At 44.5% G+C, this 22,584-nt stretch overlaps 1 protein-coding gene and 1 long non-coding RNA gene across 3 annotated transcripts; both read right to left on the bottom strand.

The window, feature by feature from the left end:
- Positions 1–4,077: 4,077 nt before the first annotated feature.
- LOC120698322 lies at positions 4,078–5,191 on the bottom strand. Of its 2 annotated transcripts, XM_039981878.1 has the most exons (3): positions 5,090–5,184; positions 4,517–4,921; positions 4,078–4,401 (listed from the first exon to the last, which is right to left on the bottom strand). In XM_039981878.1, the coding sequence occupies exons 1-3, from the start codon at positions 5,146–5,148 to the stop codon at positions 4,344–4,346; spliced, it is 522 nt and encodes a 173-aa protein (XP_039837812.1). In that variant the 5' UTR covers positions 5,149–5,184; the 3' UTR covers positions 4,078–4,343. The 2 variants fall into 2 exon arrangements, with proteins under 2 accessions (XP_039837812.1, XP_039837804.1); XM_039981870.1 differs by having other exon boundaries at positions 4,517–5,191.
- A 1,072-nt stretch (positions 5,192–6,263) lies between these two features.
- Positions 6,264–6,957, bottom strand: LOC120698315. The gene is made up of 2 exons (XR_005684813.1): positions 6,857–6,957; positions 6,264–6,513 (listed from the first exon to the last, which is right to left on the bottom strand). It is a non-coding gene; the product is annotated as an uncharacterized LOC120698315 (long non-coding RNA).
- Positions 6,958–22,584: the final 15,627 nt, after the last annotated feature.

Genomic DNA, 22,584 nt, shown 5'->3' with positions numbered 1-22,584 from the left:
AAGGGGTCATCGCCTACATTGATGCTAAACGGCATGCCTTCCTTTGGACTGACGGAACGACTTGCTCTGGCAGCGATTGTAAAGCACCCTGGGATCTCATTTGTGTGCCCAAAGACAAAGGCAGGCTGGGCGTCAAAGACCTAGCTATTCAGAACCGTTGTCTCCTCCAGAAATTCCTAACAAAACTTCATGAGCCATCCACCTCCCCCTGGCACTCCTGGTTCCACTCCAAGTATGGCTGGACCGGCTCGTGCGACCTGGGTGATTCCAGGAACTTTGATACTCCTACCTGGTGTGCCATTCTTCACGGCCTTTAGGATTTCAGGGATTCCACCGCTGTTTCCATCGGGAATGGGCGAACAACCTCTTTCTGTCTTGATCTTTGGCTTGGGGACAGTACTTTAGCTGACCGTTTCCCCTCCCTTTTCTCCCACTCCCGTCAACAGAATGCCTCTGTGACCTAGGTTTTGGCCCTGGACGAACCTCGCCTTGACCTTCAACCTCGCTTCACCGCGGTGGCAGCTTCTGACTTCTCCGCTCTCCACGCATCCCTCACTATAATCGAGCTTGACCCTTCTTCTGATGATGTGCGCTTTGTCCGGGGTGCCCCCTCAGTCCGATACTCCACTGCAGTCGGATACTCATTGGCTTTCTCCCACTTGCCAGATGATGCTTTTGCCCGCTCATTTGGAATAACCTCGAACCTTCTCGCTGCCGATCCTTCCTCTGGCTTTCCCATCACGAAAAACTTAACACCCATGCTCGGCTCCACTCGCGATGGGCAAACAACACTGGACTCTGTCACTTCTGTAACGCTGCTGAAGATGTTACTCATCTTTTCCTTTCTTGCCCCCGTGCACAGAGCTTCTAGCTTTTGCTTAACATCCCCTCCAATCAATTTGCTTCTATTGAGCTTTTGTGGTCTGCTGTCCTCCCTGGTCCTCATATACCCAACCAGAAAGCGTGCTCAACTATAATCACCTGCTTGCTTTGGAATATTTGGAAGTGCAGGAATGCCAAGGTCTTCAACTTTACTGACGAGTCAAATGCGGACATCTCCCGGCGCTGCCACTCGGACATGAAACTGTGGGCCAGTCACGCTCGCTCTGCTCCTACCCGCTTGTGCCTCGAGCTCTGGAGCCTTTTTCTGTTGTCCATGTAATTGCACCTTTTTCTTTGTTTTCTCTTCATAACTGAAAATTCTCTTCGCTTTTCTCTTTGTTTTTCTCTTTGTAACTTCTCTCTGTTTTTTCCTTCTCTCTCCTTTCTGCTATAACTTTCCTGGGGGCTTCTTCAATCTTTCTCCCCCTTTTTGTAATCGTTCCCGGAAATCAATATAGTTCAGGCTAACCCAATGGGTTCGCCGTAGTTCCGGTCAAAAATCCTCAATCTCCATCAAATTAAAACAGCACGGCTGCGCCGGATGAGGGATCCGAGCAAGTTGAGCTAGCTGGCATGATCATGGATTAGAGGAAGAAAATAATTAGGTGATACTTAGGCCAAGGAAGGATTAGATGACACGGGAATTGAGGTCAAGATATCAATTTCGCAATAGGTTTTGAAAATAGTTTTTGACCTCGAGTGATTTTTCTAATGTGAATTTTCGGGCTGTTACAGTACCTATCTTGAACCTAGTCCCCCCTCTTGCACCTTTCGGTAAGCTACTAACAAGCTAGAGAAATCTAATTAATCAGCCAAGACTAGTGCCATGTAGTCCTTGTGGTTGCGCTGTTTTCCGGGTTGTTCTCCATGGTTGATTTTAATCAAGTTACTAAAACATAAAATTGTTCCAAATGATATATAGTAGTCTCATGTCTCAAAAGTTGTATTGTTGTAATTCACCCATAACCATTGTTCAGCAACTAAGCAAACTACCCAAAAAGAATTTTATAAAAGAAATCCGACTATTCAAGGACATGGATAATCAATAAGGATAATAGGTACCCATCAAAATTAATGCATACAAGTTTAAAATAAATGTTATTAGGACAAAGTATGATCAAGGAATATACTTGCCTTAATTCCAGATAATAACTGCTCAGAGTCTTCACCTCTTGTTCTTGAAACTCTTCATATTCATAGCTGTCGAATTGCGTTCCTTTCTACTCGCGACAAGCATCGGGACAAACATATAAGAAACAAGCAAAACAAGCACAACTAAGAAAAGAGCACTAAACAAGAGAAAGAGAATGTAAGAAACGCTTAAAATAGAGCTATAGTTGAAAAGATACAACTAACAAAAAAGAAACTATAAGCTGGATTTATTTTAATTATGAAAAACACATGTAAAGGATATTTGAAAGAAATATCCAGATTATAACTAATTCATATTGAATTATATTTGTAAAGACGAGATCAACTTAGTCAAGTTTTATTTATCATGTTTATGTTCAAATTATGCCAATTAACTATTTAACTAGCGAATAAAAGATATGTGAGAAGATCTAAGCGTCAAACTTTATAATTCGTGGTTTGCACTAAACAAATTATTTAGAAGCACATTTAAGTTGAGGTTTAATCATATTAACATTAATTATGAAAACTGGTGTAGAGCTCTAGTTTGCTTTTAATTTGAAAAGCTAGTTGAAATAATCAGTAAGCAAATTAATTCTGAATTTATTTTAAAACAGCAACTACAGTACTAGCGACACTCTAAAACGAGACGAACAGAGCAACAAGGGGTTAACTGGAGCTCAACCGTGAAACCTATGGGCTAAACAAGACTAGAGGGCCTTGCTGCGATTAACCAAGACTTTCAAGGATAGCAAAACGGATTTCCAAGACACACTAAACAATGCTCGTGAATGGTGTAAAACTCGGAATTAGATATGAAAGATGGCAATGCTTGGACTGAACCGTGAGGACCAAACCTATCTTGGGGTTTTGTACAAAGGCCGTATGCTCTCAGAATAAGTAAAAGATTACGTGAGAGGCCTTACTGCAAAAAGATCATGGCCTTCTCCTTCCTGTCCATGGCTGCCGGAGCTCTGGTGCTTCAAATTGATGCCGATTCCTTGCATGAGGGACTCGAGTGAGTGCGGAAAAACAAGGAGGAGGCGAAGGGGTTCTGTTTTGGGGCTTACCGGCGGCGGGGGATCAGCGAGGCGGCCGGAATCTTGGTCGGGAGGATGAGACGACGGTCTGATCCGAGGAGCACGGTGGCGGCGCTGTGCTGCACGACACCAGGCGAGCAGGGGCACGGGGCTGGGTGCTGTGCGTAGCGTGGACGCCAAGGGGCCAGGGGCGGTGCTGCGCTAAACTGCTGACGTGGGGCAGAGCGATGTCGCAGCAGGCAGGGAGGAAGGTGAGGCTCGGCAGGTGCACGTGGAGACGGTGGCCGAGGCATCCCTGTTTGGCGAGCAGCCTTGGGCGGCGCTTCAGGAGACGAGGCGCGGCAAGATGACGATCCAGGCCTAGGGCTTCGTAGGGGCGCGTGTGTGAGGAAGGGTGCGACGCAAGGGAAAATCGTGACGGGGGCAAGGGGCCGGCGACGTAGGGGCACGGGTGCTCGGTTTTGCCATACCATGGCGTGCAGTACATGGACTCTATTTGTGTCCAGGTTGTGCACGGCAGTAAAAGAGATGGAGGATAGCTAGCAGGTCCCGGCCCATGGGTCAGCGAGAAAAGATAGGAAGAAAAATAAATGAACATGTCGGCTGCAGAACAAAAAGAAAGTTGGGAGAGGAGAGCAAGGTAAACACGTGAACGTGCTCACCCACGTTGAAGCAGTATGAACTCGATTGGACTTTGGCACAAACAAAGTGGCGGTTCACTACTCCAGCACCCCTCATCACCGCCGGTTCGTAAGGAGTATCACCAACGGTTCGGGAGGCGTTGGATTTATGTCGTTGGTGATAGTGGGGCCATCACCGCCGGTTCCAGAACCGTTGGTGATGTGCACACATCACCGCCGGTTCTTATCTGGAACCGTTGGTGATGGATACATCAACACCGCCGGTTTAATACACGAACCGGCGGTGAAGACTTTTTTCCCATCAAAAAAAATATTTTCATATAATAATATTGCATCATTTGTATAACATATGTAATATATAATTATAGCAGCAGAATTCAACCATGTGTGTGCTATCATAGTGCATTAGTGCATGTTGAGTTTAACTTTGTTTCTGACTTTTTTAGACTAAGGTCTAAAAAAATAAAACATAAGATCTCGTTTCAATTTCATTGGATAGTAGTCAAACAATCAGGAAACAAAGTTCAACTGAACATTACGAAATTCAAATAGAACAGCTTTTAGGTGCAACTCTGAATATAGGCATGTGCTGGTTCTGCTAGTAAAGCCAGCAAGTATGAAAATAGAAACTTGTTTAAGGTCTTTTATATTATCGAACATATTTACCAACAAAATGCGTTTCAGTTGAATTGGCATGGAAGGTATACCTGCAAATTGAAATTGCAAACAGTGAGGCAGAGCTTGGGTCATTTTTTCCAAGAATGGAGAAATAGATTTCAAACAAAATATGAATGAACTTGAGGCCCCACACTCAGCCCATACCAGTGCAAATTGGGAGAAACTCCACGCCATCTCTGCAAGCTTCTGCCCCGTGAGTTCGAATCAATACTTTTGTATTGCAGTGCTCGCTCCTTGTCTTGCAATGCTTGCAAAACCAATTTCTTGATATCTCGTATTGACAAAATTTCACTGTGTGAGAAAGTGCTCGAGAAGTGCATCTTGTTCCACCAGTCCTGGAGCCCTAATTTCATTGCTAGTCTGCTCCCTATTTCATTCGTGTTGCGGGTGCACAAGTGGAACAAATTGTACTGACCAATGGAGCCTGACCAGAGTCTCCTACTTGCCGGGTGGACACGCTGACCAAGGGAAGTGATAACATGGAGAGGCCACTCCCATCCCCTGCCCCTGCGGTGCAATAAAGAACATGTCCAGGTGGATAGTAGAGCCCTGCACACAGATATGATTTCCAGGACCAAAGCCCCAACCAATAAAACATAACTGATAATCACATCCACTATGCTGTACCCATTTCCTCTACTGTTTATACTGAGCTGAAACAACATAAACGTGGTGGCTGTGCCAAGCAGCGAAATGAAATGGATGCAGAAGCCATACCATGTGTGGATTACCGCCGCCTTGGTGTAGAGGAAGTCATACATCAGAGTCAGCTCCATCTCGACCAATTTGTATAGATCCCCTCCCAAATAAGGAGGGTTCCTCCAGCTGCGGCTGTGAGGACGGCCATAGCTTTATCCCGTTTGCTTCAATGCATGAAGGCAAGCTTGCCTTTGAAAAAGTTCTTCCATACCGCATCTGTCAGCTCTTCTTTTTCTTGGAAATAATTGGTTTTTAAGACCTGAAAACAGTCAAGCTAGTCATCTTAATTTGTGAATCACTAAGCCCTCTAAAGTCTCAACATAAAAGAAGAGACAAGCTTGATAATGATCTGAACCGAGGCCTTTATATAGAATCTATCAGCAGAGTCAGATAGTGAAAATTAGGATGGAACCAACCATTTTTTAGAATCAGCAAACCAGGTGTTATATAATATGGCATGCATTAAACATGTACAGAACCATCTGTGAACCATCTGCAGGGTGTCTGAGATTCCCATCAACGAGTCGATCTTCAGCATGCCACCTCATCAGCTTGGCAGTCTTCGCGTTTGCAAATAACCGTTTCAAACGAGGAATGATAGGAAAATACCAGTCGACCTTGGCAGGTGGTCGTTTGTTGCGGTCACCTTTCATTGACAATGCTGATTCAGGACATTTGTACCGTGAAGCTGAGCACACTGGACATGCATCCAAGTCTTCATATTTGTCGTGATACAAGATGCAATCCTTAGGGCATGCATGGATCTTTTGTACCTCCAGTCCCATTGGGCAAATCATTTGCTTCGCCTGGTATGTGTTTTCAGGCAACCCTAACGGGCTTGGCAGCAACTTCTGCAATAAGCTTAACAAATCATCAAATCCCTTGTCTGACAAACCATTACTAGACTTCATCTCCAATAGCATCAGGTTTGCTTCAAGTTTAGACATGCTGCAACTTGGGTAAAGTGGTGTTCTTGCATCTATCCTCATCTGCTCCAACTTCTTCAGATTCTTTTTGTCAAGAAAGTCTGGTTCCGCATCACGTATCATCTGGTCTAGTGCATCCACAACATCATCAGCAACTAATGTTTCCTGCATGGTTTTATTTACGCTTTCATGTCCGGTTTCCTCTACTATTTCCGGGTTAGTTGTTTCCTCCACTGTTTCATGCCTGTCCTCAAGGACGGAGTGCATTGTCTCACCAACCTCACCGTGCTTGTTCCAAACTTGGTAGTTGGGCATAAAACCTCTAAATAACAGATGAAAGCGGATCTGCTCAACATTGCCAAACTGCTTCTGATTTTTGCAATCAATGCATGGGCAATACACGTAGCCATCATCTTGTAGATTCTTGTGTGCCTTGGCAGTCTGCACAAACGAGTCCACACCATTGACAAAATCCAAATTTCCAGCCTTTGTACCATACATCCAACCTCGATTCATCTATGCACACAAGAAAACATCCAAGGATCTGAATTTAGTAAAATTATCATCTCAACACATAGATTTTCAGTTTATCAAGTTTCGTAACAAATATCACACTTTAAGGGCCATCTAAATCAATTAAGAAAGAGGCTTTACTTCAATAATTAAAATATCTACTTCAATTTTTGTCAAGTTCCTTATCATCAAAACTAAGAAATGCCATCTAAATTAATTAAGAAAAAGCATTTACTTCTCGATCATCACAATTAATAAATATCCTATAAACTAATTAAGAAAGACCCCTTACATCCCAATCATCGCAATTATGACAACAATCTAACCTTAAAGAGCTAGTTCTTACCTTGAATCAAATATGTGAAGTCCAGTCCTCAAAATTTAATGAGCCTCCATGATGACTTCATGATGAGTGTTCATGAGAATTTATCCTAAAGTGAAGAAAAAGAGACTCTCCTTGATCAATTCATCACAAAATGAATGACTCATCCTAAGATAAAGGCTATGAATCAAATGGATTGCTAACTACAAACCTATCACAAGTTGGTTCACTCAAACAACAAAAAAAGAAGCCCCAATGATGAGAAATGATCCAAAAATGGAGAAAAAAGCCCTCCTTGATCAATTCATCACGAAATGCATCATTAATCCCAAGAAAATGGGTACAAAGCCAATGAATTGATGGCTACTAACCTTAGAATAAGTTGGTGGAGCCAATACATCAAAAATAGTGAGGTTTCATGAGAATTTCGGCAAAATCCGGCAGCAACAATGGAGGAGAGAGGTGTGGCCGTCGGGTTGGAGAAGAAAGGTGGTAGGAGGAAGGAGGGGTTGGGGTTTTGTACTGTACAGGCTTATCACCGCCGGTTTTTAACACGAACCGTTGGTGATGATTCTTATCACCGCCGGTTGGTCTTACAAACCGGCGGTGATAAGCCCGCAGGACATCACCAACGGTTCGTAACACGAACCGGCGGTGATAATCAACATCACCGCCGGTTCCAACGGCCACTACGGCCACCCACTCGGGACCCGGCGGTGATACCTCATCACCGCCGGTTCTTGTTAAACCGGCGGTGATATCCCGTTGGCAATGGCCAATTCTGTAGTAGTGGTTGTTCTTTGGTGACGATGAAGCTTCTCAGCCAAGAATTGAATGCGATGACCAGTGGCAGGGCTGCAGTACGTCGTGGTGATGCTCGGGGAAGCCGTGGATTTGCGGGTAGGCGAAAGAGTCGGACGGGCTGCAGTACGTCGTGGTGATGCTCGGGGAAGCCGTGGATTTGCGGGTAGGCGAAAGAGTCGGACGGTGACGCCCGGCCTCGGCAGGCTGCGGTGACAGTGCTCTAGTGGTCTGGTCGGCGGTTCCATTATTGGTGGTGGCGGTCCGGCGGCGACTGGCGATGGGGATCAGATGAATTGCTGCGGCTCGACGACGCGGCGCAGCTTCTGATAGTTGCAGCTTCATCCAAGATTCGGCGACCGATGGTCGGTTCAAGGTTTGCTTCGATCTACTCCTTGGGGAACGTGGAAAGATAGCTAAGGATGCGGAACGAGGATACAATGAAATGATTTGGGCCTGCTGAAAGGGGGATGCGCCGATCGGTCAAGCTGACGTAGGCATGCCTGCCAAACTTGGGTCGGGGTTGGCGTCAAGTCTGGTTTGGACCGGAAGAAGGAGATGGTGGCTGACAACGGCACCATATCCTATGGAAACCAATACTCTTGTGTAAACTTTAGAAACTCCAACAGAGGCCACTGGATCCCCATCCGAGGGCACCGATCCGAGCTGGGCACTTTTTCATTTAGGCGCCCGCCTCATCCCCCCACCTGGCTTGCTCCTTTCGCAAAAAAGCCCCCTGACCCCTCCGTTCCGTCTGGGAGAGGAAGCGCCGTTCCGCTTCCGTTTCCTCGGCAGGAGGCGAGCGAATCGCCCCGGCCTAGGTCTTCCGCTGCCGGACTCGTCGCCTCCCTCGGCTCGCCGCCTCCCTCGGGCCGCCGCCGCCGCCTCCCTCAGTCCCCCGCCGGCTGCCTCGGGACGCCGCCTCCCTCGGGCCGCCGCCGCCTCCCTCGGGCCGCCGCCGCCACCGTCGGGCCGCCGTCTCCTCCGTCGGGTCGCAGCGTACTCTCTGGAGCCGCTGCCTCTGGAGCCGTGGCCTCCCTGGAGCCGCCGCCTCTGGAGCCGTGGCCTCCCTGGAGCTGCCGCCATGTCTGCTTTGCTAGCTGAACCTTGTCTCCACCAAACGTGTTCTGTCATTTGAAATGATGAGATTGATTTGTGTTCAGTCCATTAGTAAAATAAAAAATGATGAGATGTAATTGTGTTGTGTCATTTGAAGAGATTTAGATTGAATTGTATTCTGTAATGACAATGACTCAATTGCAATCAAAATTGGTTGAATATTCATAACAATGTTCATGAGTGCTCTGACTGAGAATGACTCAAGAATGACTTCTTGTAAAGCCTCTCGTACTGATCTTCCAGGTGCCAAATTCGGAGCCAACATTGCTGGTGCTTCACTGGAACATTGTTCTGACTGAGAACTCTGGAGTTGGATGATTTCCTCTTTCAGTCATTAGAGAAAATATAGTCATGATGTTTTTCTTAATGGAGCTCACAAATGCAATTCCATGAGCACTAAAAATCATACTCAAAACCTTTTTTTGTGGCACCTGAAACAACCAACTAAGCACGAGAGCAGGGTTCAAATGTTAAAGCATTATCTTTATGGTGGTTTGGCATAATTAATGATTCATTCTCAGACATACTCAGAGAAAGAAATAATTTTCTCAATAACCGTAGAGAAGTAGTTTTCAAGATTTAGAGCAGTATTTGTTTAATGACATGAGAGTAAAAGTAATACTACAATTTCAGCTCACTCAACCTGACATTCTGACCTTATTCAATTTTTCATTTCTATCTCCAACTCTAGCATGCATTTGTCCCTGCAACATTCTAGTCTACAGAAGTTGAGCAAGGTTACCAACAAGCCATTAGAAACAACTCAAAAAGAGCTCAGACTACAACAAATGGAATATTTGAAGCAGAAACCAATGCACCAATCCAGCTTTCACTGATCAGGGTCAGTGTTCAGATATATGCCTAGCTGGACCAATCGGTCACCACTGCCCACAATTAATTATACGCTCACCATTGCTAAGAAATGTGAGAGATTTAGCCTCAAAACGATCAGAAAGGAATTAAATCAGATGGGCCTACAATATGCAGAGCATGAAAACATAAATGACAAATGTGTCTCCTTCACATTTCACATTCAGTAAATGAGTCCAACTGTTCTTAAACTGATAGTGAAGCAAACTCAAATACAAATATGGTTCACAACTCACATTTAAATAATTATTACAAATTGGCTCACCTAGTAGCAATAAGTTTACACTAATTTGAAATGTAAAAGCATCGACCTAGTAGCAAGGTAACCTACAGAACATTGTTTGGGCAATTGCGTGCATCATGATCCACTAGTTGCTTGCATTTTCGACACTTCCTTTTTTTTAGGCTCCTTATCCTTGCTCCTCCTAATTCTTTTGGATCTCCCTTTCGACCTGATATCGTTTGGTGGATGTATATCGACTTCAGTTGGAATTCTATTACCCAGGAAAGATTCATATTCTTCTTGTTTATCAACTCTCGTAGCAGGCATGATCTTCTGGAGAGGTTCTACTAGGTTCGATAAACTAGAATATAAAAAGTCAATCCCTTGTTCAGAGGTCTTGGCCATTTGGATAATATCTTCAAACTTGTTGCGCGATTCTGAAATCTTTTTCCGCATTGCCACCTCCCTTGGATCCTTTGGCTTTTCATCCAGTAGGTTACCTTCATCATCATAGAATAGTTCCCTGTAAAATTGAAGTGCTCATTAAGACTGATAGTATAAAACAAAAAAGGGGCTGTACAGAATGAAACAAAAATACCAAAGGAAAAAAACATACAGTACACACATTTTACATCTTGTCTCCCATCTCTTCATAATATAATTCGATGGTACCTCATTTTGCTTCTCTGCGCGAAGCACTTGTATGATATGCCGACACAGGATGTCATAGGACTCATATAATTTACAGGAGCACGTACCGAACATGTTTGTCTTGTTCATCTGAACAACTCGCTCTTTTCCAGATAGGCTGCTGATGGTGAAAATTTTGATATCTTCACACTCTTCAATACCTTGAACAATGCAATGGTCTCTTGCAACTACGAGTTGTTCCTGAAATTTACTAAAAACTTCATGTGTATATCTCACACTACATTGCTTCTCCATGGGCCATTGTGTCATCAATTTAGGAGTGGTGTGAAGACTTGCATTATGGGCTTTCAACTCCTCTTGGCGCTAGCACTCCAAAGCTGTGTCAAACCTTAGCCAGAACTCAATAAAGCTCAACTTCCTATGAATGAAACGGCTAAAAATGGAATTTGCACTCTCCGATCGTGATGTTGTCCTAAGCATTCCTGCTAGAGGTATGTCCAAAAAGTATACCGGAATCCATGATTCGCGAATCTCAAACCTAGAGGAAAACCAATCATTTTCCATCAGACCATAATCTGTTATGATAGAATTCCATTGGGACACAAATTCATCTGAATTCTCGGTCCCCCAAACACACTTGTTTAGTCTTTCCCAAAACTGTTCATCTTTTCTTATAGAGAGCCCGACCTTCTCAGGTACCTTTTCCATGATATGCCACATGCAAAGTCTATGAGCTGTATATGGTAGAATCTGAGCAATAGCAGCCTTCATGCTCGCATCTTCATCTGTTGTGATTAGATGAGGTGCTACTCCACCCATAGCCTTAAGAAAGGTCTCAAACAACCATACATATGACTCAATCTTTTCAGCTGCTAAGAATGCTGCTCCAAGAAAAACACTTTGCAAGTGATGGTTGACTCTAGTAAATGGCACAAATTTCATGTTATACTCGATGGTGGTATATGTCGCATCTGACCGAAACCACATCCCCAAAAATACTATAGTTTTTCCTGCATACAGCATCTGCCCAAAATACACGAACAAGTCGTCCTTGATCATCCACCATAAACTCATAAAAGAAGGCAGGATTGACTTCCTTCTTTCGCTCAAGTTCTGTCACAAACATTTGTGCATCTGCATCCTTGATTTTGATTATGAGGTCACGATAATAGTTTTGTAAATCCCTCTTTGTGCACCCGACATTCTCAAACCCACCCTCACTGACATGGAGAAGTCGATATGCCTGTGAGGTGCCAATGGTAGCCTTATGACAATTGAACAACGTACTCTTAGCCCTCTCATTGACTCTCCGGTTTGATCTTAGCAAATGCCTTTTATCAGGCGACACGAACCCATGGCTGTGCTCCTTAATCATTGAAATAATACTATACTTCTTGTCAATGCCAAGCTTGACAACAATGTGTGCCTGACATCCACATCTGGTTTCCATCACATTATGTGTCTTTCTTTTTTTCCCAGATTCATCACTTGCATTTGTTACGTTCTCCTTTCTATACCCTTCCCTGGAACAATAATACCTCTTGATTAATATCTCCTCATTTCCCTTCTTGTGCTGACCAACACGAACTGAGAAACCAACTTCATGTGCATACGACTTGTAGAATTTCTCCACATCTTTGAGTGTATCAAAGACCATTCCAATTTTTGGCTTCAAATGTTCTTTGAGATTTGTGTTGCTTGTGTCACTTGTACAAGAGACCTACGGAAGTGTAAAATTGTATTAGCAGATAAGAAAATCACTCGATGCCTGGCAATTGTTCTAAGCTGTTAAGGAAATAGTAGATGAACTTACTGTTGTCCTCAAATATTGTGGTGTGCTTGGACGTCCAGTGTGGGCTTCAACTCCGACGTCGACGGTAAAGCCAGCATGATCATCCACTGCATGCACGCAGCCAAGTTAGTAGTGATTAGATTGATTTTGATCAAAGAAAGCAATGCCGGCATGAATCAATGCACTACCAACACCGAAGTTCGTGTCGCGAACGGCTGCCGGCTCCAAGGCGGACGGCAGCTCCATGGCGGCGAGCAGCTCCATGGCGGACGGGCGGCTTTGAATCACGGGAGCAACGAGGCTGTTGGAGTTGGTGTCGATTGCCGATGATGTAGCTCCCAACTCCATGGCGTCGTGGGTGGCCGCTGGCTCCATGGCGGAGGGCAGCACCACGAGCCGCTGCACGGGTTGAGGCCGCCGGTCCTCTCTGGTAGACATGCGATGACGTCGGCGGCAACTAGGGCAGGAGACGATCAGGAGGAAACAGGAGGACGGAGGAAGACGAAACTGGACCACGATCGATCGGGACGAAGGGAGACGGACGGTAGCAAATGGGATGGAACGGAACGGACGGAGGGGGTTTTTTTGACAAAAATGCAGGCTAGGTGGGGTGAGGGGCGGGCGCCTAAATGAAAATAGTCTCCAGATCTGATCGGTGCCCTCGGATGGGGATCCAGTGGCCTGTGTTGGAGTTTCCAAAGTTTGCACAAGGACCCTGGTTTCCATAGGATACGGTGCCCTAGACAAAAGAGGTACAAGCGACATACAAGTCCAACTCGACTGAATTCGCTCGCACAGAAGAGAAGAAAGCAGATGGGCCAGCCTGATAAAGAAGAAAAAGAAACAACAACAACAACAAAAAATAAAACAGATAGATTAAGGAAAAAGAAACAAGGCCAGTCAAAAGGAATTTTATTCCCAAAAAAAATAGGGGAAAAATTCACAAGGAACATTTTGGACTTGAGGAGCTCCATCAAAAATTTTCAAGGCTCGCAGAAAGTAATCTTAATGCTTCCAAAAATTGGGTTTCATTCCAAACAATTGAGAACAAAAACCAGCAAAAATCTGGATAATTCTCAGAATGTCTAGAAATTAGAGAAATTTATTCAAAAAGATATTCGCATCCCAAAATTGAAATTTTGGGGTGTGACACATTGTAACGCCACAGACCCAAATATGGCTCAGCCCTACTCTCACGTTGAGTAAGACACGCACTCGCACCAACCCGCATACGCTTTTGTCCCCGCTTTGCGTAAAAGGGTTAACCTAGGGGTTGAAATGCACTTGGCACTTAAATTACTCACTCTCAACTAGCAAGGTGGGACAACTCCCCACACACATGCCATGCCACACTCACTTGGGCCACTAGTGGGCTCAAATTCATCCTTGTTGGGCCGGGATGTCACATTCACCCCCCTAAAGGACTCGATGTCCTCGTCAGCAACATACCCGCACACACTGGGGCAATCGACCAGGAACTTTCCTTCTTAGCACACGCCGTCCATGCGCCTAGTACCGGCACATATAGCATGCCGTGCGACCACACAAGGATCCACACTCGCCATGCACCACATGTCCGCGTCCCTAGCATGCACATGTACGTGTAACCGCGAGGGTCGGCTCTGATACCAATTGTAACGCCACAGTCCCAAATATGGCTCAGCTCTACTCTCACATTGAGTAAGACACGCACTCGCACCAACACCACTTATGCTTTCGTCCTCGCTTCGCGTAAAAGGGTTAACCCGAGGGTTGAAATGCACTTGGCACTTGGGTTTATATGTTGGTGAGACTCACTCTCAACTAGCAAGATGGGATAACTCCCCACACACATGCCATGCCACTCACACTTGGGCCACTAGTGGGCTCAAATTCATCCTTGTTGGGCCGGGATGTCACAGAACGATATGTGTGAGACTATTGAAGAGTCAGAAGACATGGATAAGCTGGGTCAAGGTTTTACGTCGGCTGATCCTCTATAAAAGGTAGATTTAGGTGATGGTACTATTTCTAGACTGACATTTGTAAACAAAAATTTATTGGTTGAATATAAAGCCGATTTAGTTCAGTTATTAAAGGAATACATTGATTGTTTTGCTTGGGAGTATTCTAAAATGTCTGGTTTAAGTCGTGATATTGTTGAGCATCGTTTACCAATTAAAGCTGATTTTAGACCTTATAAACAACCGGCTAGGCATTTCAATCCTAGTATTTATGACCAAATTAAAGAAGAGATTAATAGATTATTAGATGCTGGTTTTATTCGGTCTTGTCGTTATGCGGATTGGATCTCTAATATTGTGTCCGTGGAAAAGAAAGATTCGGGCAAGATTCGAGTTTGCATTGATTTTAGAGATCTCAATAAAGCTACTCCCAAGGACAAATATCCTATGTCTATAGCCGATATGTTGATTAGTGAGGCTTCCGGACATCGTGTCATTAGTTTTCTTGATAGTAATGCCGATTACAATCAAATGTTTATGGCCAAAGAAGATACATCCAAAATTGCCTTTATATGTCCTAGATTTGTCGGTTTATTTGAGTGGGTTCTTATGACTTTTGGTTTGAAAAAAGCTGATGTAACTTATCAAATAGCTATGAATTTGATCTTCCATGATTTGCTTGGTGTAATCTTAGAAGTGTATATTGATGATATTGTTATTAAATCGGCCAGTTTTAGATCATCATTTAGCCGATTTAAGACTTGCTCTTGAAAGGATGCATCGGTATGGTTTAAAGATGAATCCACTCAAATGTGCTTTTGGAGTATCGGCTGGGAAGTTTCTTGGTTTTATTATTCATGAGAAGGTCATAAAGATTGATCCTAAAAGAATTGAAGCCATAAAGAGAGTTGAGGCTCCTACTTGCAAGAAAGATTTGCAAAAATTTCTAGGCAAGGTAAATTATTTGAGAAGATTTATTTCTAACTTGTTTGGAAAGATTGATGCTTTTACTCCTAATATTTGGTTAAAGAATAAACTCGAATTTACTTGGGGGGTAAAATAGCAATAGGCATTTGAAAAGATTAAGAAATATTTGTCTTCACCGCTGGTTCTCAAAGCACATAGGAGAGGTGTTCCTTTTGAACTTTATTTAGCGGCAGAAGATAAGGTTATTGGGTTGTTTTAACTCTAGAAACCAAAGGCAAGGAGTATATTGTCACTTACATAAGCTGGCGACTTATTGATGCAGAAACAAGGTATACTTTTATTGAAAAGTTGTGTTTGTCTCTATATCATGCTTGTAACAAATTGAGACATTATCTACTATCTAGTACTTGCATAGTAGTATGTCAAACTGATGTGATAAAACATATGTTGCAAAAGCCAATTTTAAGTGATAGAATCGGCAAATGGGCATATGCTTTGGTGGAATATTATTTAGCTTGTGAACCTTTAAAATTTATAAAAGGCCAAATTATAGCGGATTTTGTTGTTGAATACCGGATTAATGATGAACATGATCTAGAAGTCGGCTATATTGTTTACACACCATAGAAGCTATACTTTGATTGATTGGTTTGTGATGATGGGAGAGGAGTTGGTGTTGTTCTTGTATCTTCAAGTGGTGCTACCTTTGAGTTCTCTGACCGATTAGAGGAATATTGTACAAATAACTAAGTTGAATATGAGGCCCTTCTATTTGGTTTGGAGATTTTGCAATTCATGGGCATGAAGCATGTTGAAGCTTTTGGTGATTCGCTTCTCGTTGTGCAGTAAGTATCCAAGGTATGCTAATGTTATAACGGTTCTAAATGCATATCTTGATAAATTTCTCGATATTATTTCTTCTTTTGAAGAATTTGCTATAAAGCATTTGCCAAGAGAAGAGAATGGACAGGCTAATGCTCTGGCTCTGCAAGAATCTAGTTATAATGTTGTAAAGAAAAATTTTAACATTAGAAAACCGATGCAAATAAATTCCGAGTTTCAAGTTCTAGACAAACTGGTCGGACCGGTCAACTCAATTGGTCTGACCGCCCAGACAGCTAGAAGCACTGATTCGGCTGCAAAGAAGCCCGAAGGTCGGGATTGGAGGGCTCCTATAATCTCTTATCTCAGAGATCCTAGTCGTGGTGCAGAGAGAAATGTTCGGTGTGCAGCGTTTAAGTATGTTTCGATTGACGATGAACTTTATCGTTGAACTGCCGAAGATTTACTTCTCAAGTGTTTAGATTCCGATCGGGTCAGAGTTGCTATGGGTGAATTTCATGAAGGCATTTGTGGTACTCATCAATCGACTCCTAAAATGAAGTGGTTGCTTAGGAGAGCCAGTTTTTATTGGCCTTCCATGATCTCGGATTGCTTTAGATATTATAAAAAATGTGAAGAATGTCAGTGATTTGGTAATTTACAATTGGTGCCTGCTGTGCTAATTCATCCTATTATTAAACCATGGCCGTTCCGAGGTTGGGGATTAGATTTCATTGGACAAATTAATCCTCCATCTTCAAAAGGGCATTGCTTCGTGTTGGTTGCTACAGATTATTTTACTAAGTGGACCGAAGCTATTTCTTTGAAGAATATGACTCATAGAGAAGTGATTGAGTTTATAACTAAGCATATTATTCATAGATTCAGTATTCCTCAGACTTTGATTACAGATCAAGGTTCTTCATTTATATCAAAGGAGGTGCGTACATTTATCGAATCTTACAAGATTAAGTTGCTCAATTCATCTTCATATTACACTCAGGCCAATGGACAGGCCGAGTCAGTAATAAAATATTGATCAAGCTTATCAAAAAGAAAATAGAGGAAATGTAGGTGTTTTACCGTCGGGTTTTCCGAGGGGTATCTCGAGGAGAGTGGTTATGAGTAGAGACTCGCCGGGATCAGAACGCAATGGTGCAAGGAACACAAGGATTTAGACAAGTTCGGGCCGCCGGAGCGTAATACCCTACGTCCTGTGTGGTGGTTTGTTTTCTCTCTGGTATTGTTCGATGATTTTTGGAGGGGCCCCTACCCGCCCTTATTTATCCTAGGGGGACAGGGTTATATGGAAAGTCCTAGTTGAGTTCTGTCAGGATCCTAGTCCGAGGAGTCCAACTAGTTCCCAAGTATGTCGACTAGTTCTACTCCTATTCGGGTAGATACAAGAGAGGTAGGGTGTATCCATGTACTACTCCCTACTCTAGAATATTCCGTGCCCATGGGCAGTCCTACTGTCCTGGGTCCGACAAGCCCCTGAGCTCTTCGTAGTCGAGTCCTGCAGGAAAACGAGCACCTCTGAAGACATCCATCAGGTACTTCGAGAGCTTCTGGACTTCTGCCTACGTGACTAAGCGCTTTGGGTGCTTCTGGAGCAGGTCGTCCATCCTCGGAGTCCGTCGAGTGCTTCGCGTAGTCTTCCGAGTACTTCCTTGTCTGCATCGAGGCAATGTACTCGCGCTCCATATGGAGTAGCCCCGAGACTTAGATTGATTGGATGAATTAGGCTAAGGATCAGCTTAATCTTCTGGGTTTTTGTCCTTCTATTTGAAGTCTGGAACTTTTTTCGAAAAAAGTTGCTGCTTATGACACGTATTCCGCAGCCCCCGAGCCTTGAATTCAAATCCTTGTTTTGGGGTTAAGGGTCCAGGAGAATCGTTTGATGTCTTCTTGTGATCTTTCTGAAGTCATCAGTGGTGGGGCAAATCTTCTGAAAAGGTGTCAGCGCGGTGTACTGTTTGTTCGTGGTTTCATGTAGCGATTACTATTGCGGAATCTTTTCTATTTCGCCCGTGAACCCTGGGTGTCACGGGCTGAGCTGTGGCTCTGCTGTTTCTTCTATTTAAGTAGGGTCCGTTGCACTTGAGACTTCATTCTTGCAGTTGCAGCCATGGGTTCCAAGTGGAGTTCTTCACTAGAGAGTACTCGACCTCGTGATGGGAGTACTCCATTCGTCCTTTTAGGTGCTAGAAGAGTGTTTGCGAGCAGCACAAACACTTGTTATCTCTCAGGCCGCTGCCTTTGCTCCTCACATTGCAGCCATCCTAGTTGTCTTTGTGGTGAGCTGGTGGAAACCGTGTTCGAAGCTTTTTCGGTGGGAACTGTGGTTCCCCCCCCCCCCCCCGCCCGATGGCTTCTGGAGAGATGGCATTGTTTTTGTTGCAAAACATATAAGGGAGAAGAGCAGATGCAAGAAGAGGATTTGCGATGTTCTGTATCCAGCCATGTCTTCTTACAACAAGCCTTTTCCTCCCTGAATGTATCTGGATTACTCCCTTTTGGGAGTAACAAGCTTTGTATCTTTGTATCAACCCTTGGCTGTCTTTTTTGTAGTTGAGGTCGAGTGGTTTCGAGTGGTGAAACCGTTGAGATCTGTGAATTTTTTTGTATTGGGATGTAATCCTTGTAGTTCGATTTCCCTTTGTAGCAAATCTCGAAGTTGAATATTGAAGTAACTCTGAGAATTTGGTTCACGACCTTTGAACTTCTTGTTATTTACCGTACTGCCCCTGTTTCTGCTTATTTAACTATTCGGGTAAATCTAGGTTTAGCACGCTTCCTCTTCTTTCTCCGCCGCCACAAAACTCATCTGCTCTCTTCTTCGAGTGTCGTGAGAAACTAGCCACCGCTAGCTCCCGAGCGTGAAGTAAGAGAGAATCATTCTAATGGCGCCGAAGAGATCTGCTGTGAAGGGGAAGGCGGGCGATGCTGCCGGGGACCAGGCGGAAGTCTAGTGATGGAGGTCGAGTAAGTGTGCGGACTCCCATCTTCTAAATCTGGTTGAGAGTCATCTTCTTCAGCCTCGGAATGTGATCCATTGGCGTGGATCCGTGGGGGAGTCTTGTCCTAGTGAGGAGGAAAACAAATCTGTTGTTTTCCTTCCTTATGTTCTTCGGGGCCTCGGTTTTCCGATTTCCAATTTCTTCCAGGGCCTTCTTTTCCATTGGGGGGTTTAGGTGCACCACTTGACCCCTAATTCCATTCTTCATATCTTGATTTTTGTTCATCTGTGTGAAGCTTTCCTAGGGATCGAGCCCCACTTTGATTTATTTCAGTATTTTTCCATCTGAAACCTCATCCCAACGATTTCAAGGTGGATGTAGTTGGGGGAGCCGGGTTGCAATTCCGTCAGGGGAGAAAACCCAAGTACATCCCCTATGAGTTGAGTGACAAGCTCATCGACTGGAAGTTGATGTGGTTTTATATTAGGAATCTTTCTTCTTCCCTTCCTGCTCGCACTCCTGGCCCCCCTGTGAAGAAGCCGAGTTGGAGTTCCAAAGGAATTGGGGGGGCCAGGTTAACTTTCTTTTCGGGGACATCGAGAGTTTGAAGGCCGACCACCAGATTTGTGGTGCCTCTGTGATTGCGCATTGGTCGATGCATAGGATCCAGCCGCTGCAGCGGCGGATCCATTTTGGCTTTCAGTACACGGGGGGAGCAGATCCTTCCCATTATAGCCGATCCAAGATTGCTGAGGAAGATCTGAAGGATCGAGTGTGGGGACTGCTGAAGAACGTGGCTGGTATGGCCAATATTGCTGGTACTTTCAGCGCCATTAGGCATCCTCAGGAGGTACTTTTTTGAGTGGTTGACTGAAGTGTAGTTCGAGTACTTTTTGTCGAGTAGTCGAGTTGATCCGGTGTCTTTCATGCAGATTAATCCCGAAAACTATCAGAGTCGGCCTCCGCTACCTGAAGATGTGCCTTTGGTGCATACTGACTCAAGTGTGCATCTGACTTCTTTTGTATTGTGCTTTTGTTTGAAATTGCCGTAGGATCCTTGTTTAATCGCAGTTGTGTCTTGTTCGCAGGTCCTTCGGCTAGTCGGACGGCGTCGGACGCTCAGGAGCGGAGGGCGGATGAGCCGGCAGTCGAGTCTGTGAGGACTCAAAAGTGGAGCACCGCCTCTGCTAGGAGTTCTGGCGGATAAGTACAGCTTGGTACACTTCTGAGTTGTTGTGTTTTCTTGATGGTTTTTCTTTTTCTCAGACCTCCTTCCTCTTCTAAGAGGCAGGCGGTGGGCTCCATCGTGAGTACATCCAGTCCCGTTACCTCTTTGCATGAACTCCTACACCGAACCCGAACGTCGGGGAGTACGCTAAACGCAACACCGCTTTTACGCCAGACGGACATGTCTGTCACCACCTGCCATCTACCCCAGCCACACCATGGAGCACGGTCATATCCAAAGGATCCCGCATACCCAAGCACCACGCTCGTGTATGAAGTCACTACTCTAGTGCCCCCAGGTCTCCCACCCTTCGGATGGACGAGTAAAACCCTAGAGCAAGCCCGAAGGCACAAATAACCTCTATCCGTACCCGTATCATCTGGCCTAACCAAGACCGTAGCATAACTTATGAACGAACTAAGCATGGATTGATAAATTATCAAGATAGTAAAGCAACCATGGCAAAACTCTATATTATGAATAGAAGTCTGACAAGTCGGATACAAAGCCATACCAGGAGCCGAGGATTGCTCAATGACCCCGAGGATGACTTGCTCGCTAAAGAGAACTAGCCTAGCTCCACTACCTAGCTAAGAGAGCAAGAGAGAGGAGAGCCTTCTTGGAGAGAATGGAATGAAGTATATGTGTGTGGGGGGGGTGGAGGAGAGGCCTATTTATAGCTCTAGAGGTCGGTTTCCCGCCAACGCACATATGGAAGGTGGTCAGGTGCCTTGGCAGCCACTCCTCCTCGAAGTGCACCTGGATGGGAACCAGGCCAGGTTCGGCTGACCCCACATGGCAGCCTCTCGGCCTGATCTTCTGCTGGATTGTATATTCTTTGATCCTTATCCTTATCCTCTGGTGCATCTTGCGTGGAGGCCCCGTTTCCTCTGACATGTGGGCCCTCTTTGTAAGGGTGTGACGCCGGATGCGATATTCTGCGTAGTTGTATGGCGGCTGCTGCGTGTTTTCATCTTATTCCGCTCCTGCTCATCTGAAATGTATAAAACTCGAAAACAACTGTAGAGCGAGGTTAGTGATACAAATATGTGAGTAAGGCATGTAGTTTTCCTTTATTGTTGAGTATAGTTGACTGGTAAAAATGGCACTTAAGCACCGTCAATAGTGTGTGGCTTGGCCTTGTTCTTGCTGGATTTTTTCTCTGGTGGCTTTTTTATCCATGTGTGGCGACGTCTGATCGGTCGGTGTTTGCTCCTCGGTAAAAAAGGGTGTGATTCCCCTCCATTTTCAGCTAAATCCCGCACTCAGAAATCTAGAGGGACATATGGAATTCGGTAATTTATTAGTGGCATGAGTGTAAGAAATGCAAGTCTATCCATTTATTATGGCAATATTGACGCTCAGAAATGGTCGTTAGTGAGCGTCAACAGTATCGCAGAAGGTCTTCATCGTGCGGAATGTGGTCTGCTGGAGGCCATCTGCCTTCGATTCGAATTGAGAGTTCATTTATGAAATTTTCGTATTTTCCCAAATTGTCACATTTTTCCGAAGAAGATGTCCGCGGCATGCAGTGATCTTCTTGCAGGGTAGGGGAATTCGGAGTTTGGACAACGTTACACCAGCGATTCATGTAGTCTTCGATTGAAACAGAGTCTTTTGCTTGGTGGGTTTGTAGTAGATGTTGATCCAGTGACCTGTTTTGCGAATCGTCCCACAACTTCTTTGTTTTGGATTGCTCCCAGAGAGTTTCAAGCTTGTCGGGATTGGTTAATCCTTCCATAAACAAGTTGATGTTGTGTGACCCATTCCGCAAGTTCATCTTCAGGAATTGGTTCGTCCAATTCTTCGAGATATTTGATGAAAGCTTGATCTTGTTCCCGCTCTGTAGAATTGAAAGTCCACTGATTGGAGAGTTCTTCGAGAGAAGTGTTGAAGTTGAATGTGTCTTCGGCTTTCTGGAGGCAGTGCTCAATTTTTTTATCGATATTATCAATGTTTGAAAAAGTGTTTCCTGACTGCTTCTTTTTGCGAGTAGCTTTCTTGAAGCTAGTCTTTGACTTTTTCTTTCGAAGACTTGGTTCAGGGACGTGGCTGTAACTGGAAAGTAGAGTTCTTCCACTCATGGAAGTTTCTTGCTTGGTGTCTTCTAGCAGTCTTTCCAAGTCCTCTTCTAATTCAGAGAGTGTTTGGATTTTGATTACATTGAATTCGGGTTGAATTCGGATTTCGTCTGAGAATTCGACTTCTTCGAATTGGTCGATGAAGTCGTCGAGTTCGCGGCATTTTGTGGTTTCAGAGACTTCTGGGGTGTTTCGGTCAATTGGGAAGCTTTCGAAGCCGCCTGGTCCGTTGGCGATGAAGATCCAGGTGCCAACGCAAAAAGAAACGCCTTCCGAAGTCATGGAGTTGTCTTCGAGAAAAACCATTGAGTTCTTCTGACGATCGTTGGCGAGAG

The sequence above is a fragment of the Panicum virgatum genome, chromosome 1K (genome assembly GCF_016808335.1).
Source record: "Panicum virgatum strain AP13 chromosome 1K, P.virgatum_v5, whole genome shotgun sequence".
Lineage (NCBI taxonomy): Eukaryota > Viridiplantae > Streptophyta > Magnoliopsida > Poales > Poaceae > Panicum > Panicum virgatum.
This window is presented reverse-complemented; position numbering and strand designations above follow the sequence as displayed.

Bases quoted from the DNA above. Each gene is read 5' to 3' on its own strand.
- LOC120698322 (XM_039981870.1), bottom strand. From the start codon at position 5,148: ATGGAGCTGACTCTGATGTATGACTTCCTCTACACCAAGGCGGCGGTA. The intron at 4,402-4,516 runs GTATGGGCTGAG...TTCAATTTGCAG, and splicing joins GTTTCTCCCAATTTGCACTG to GTATACCTTCCATGCCAATT.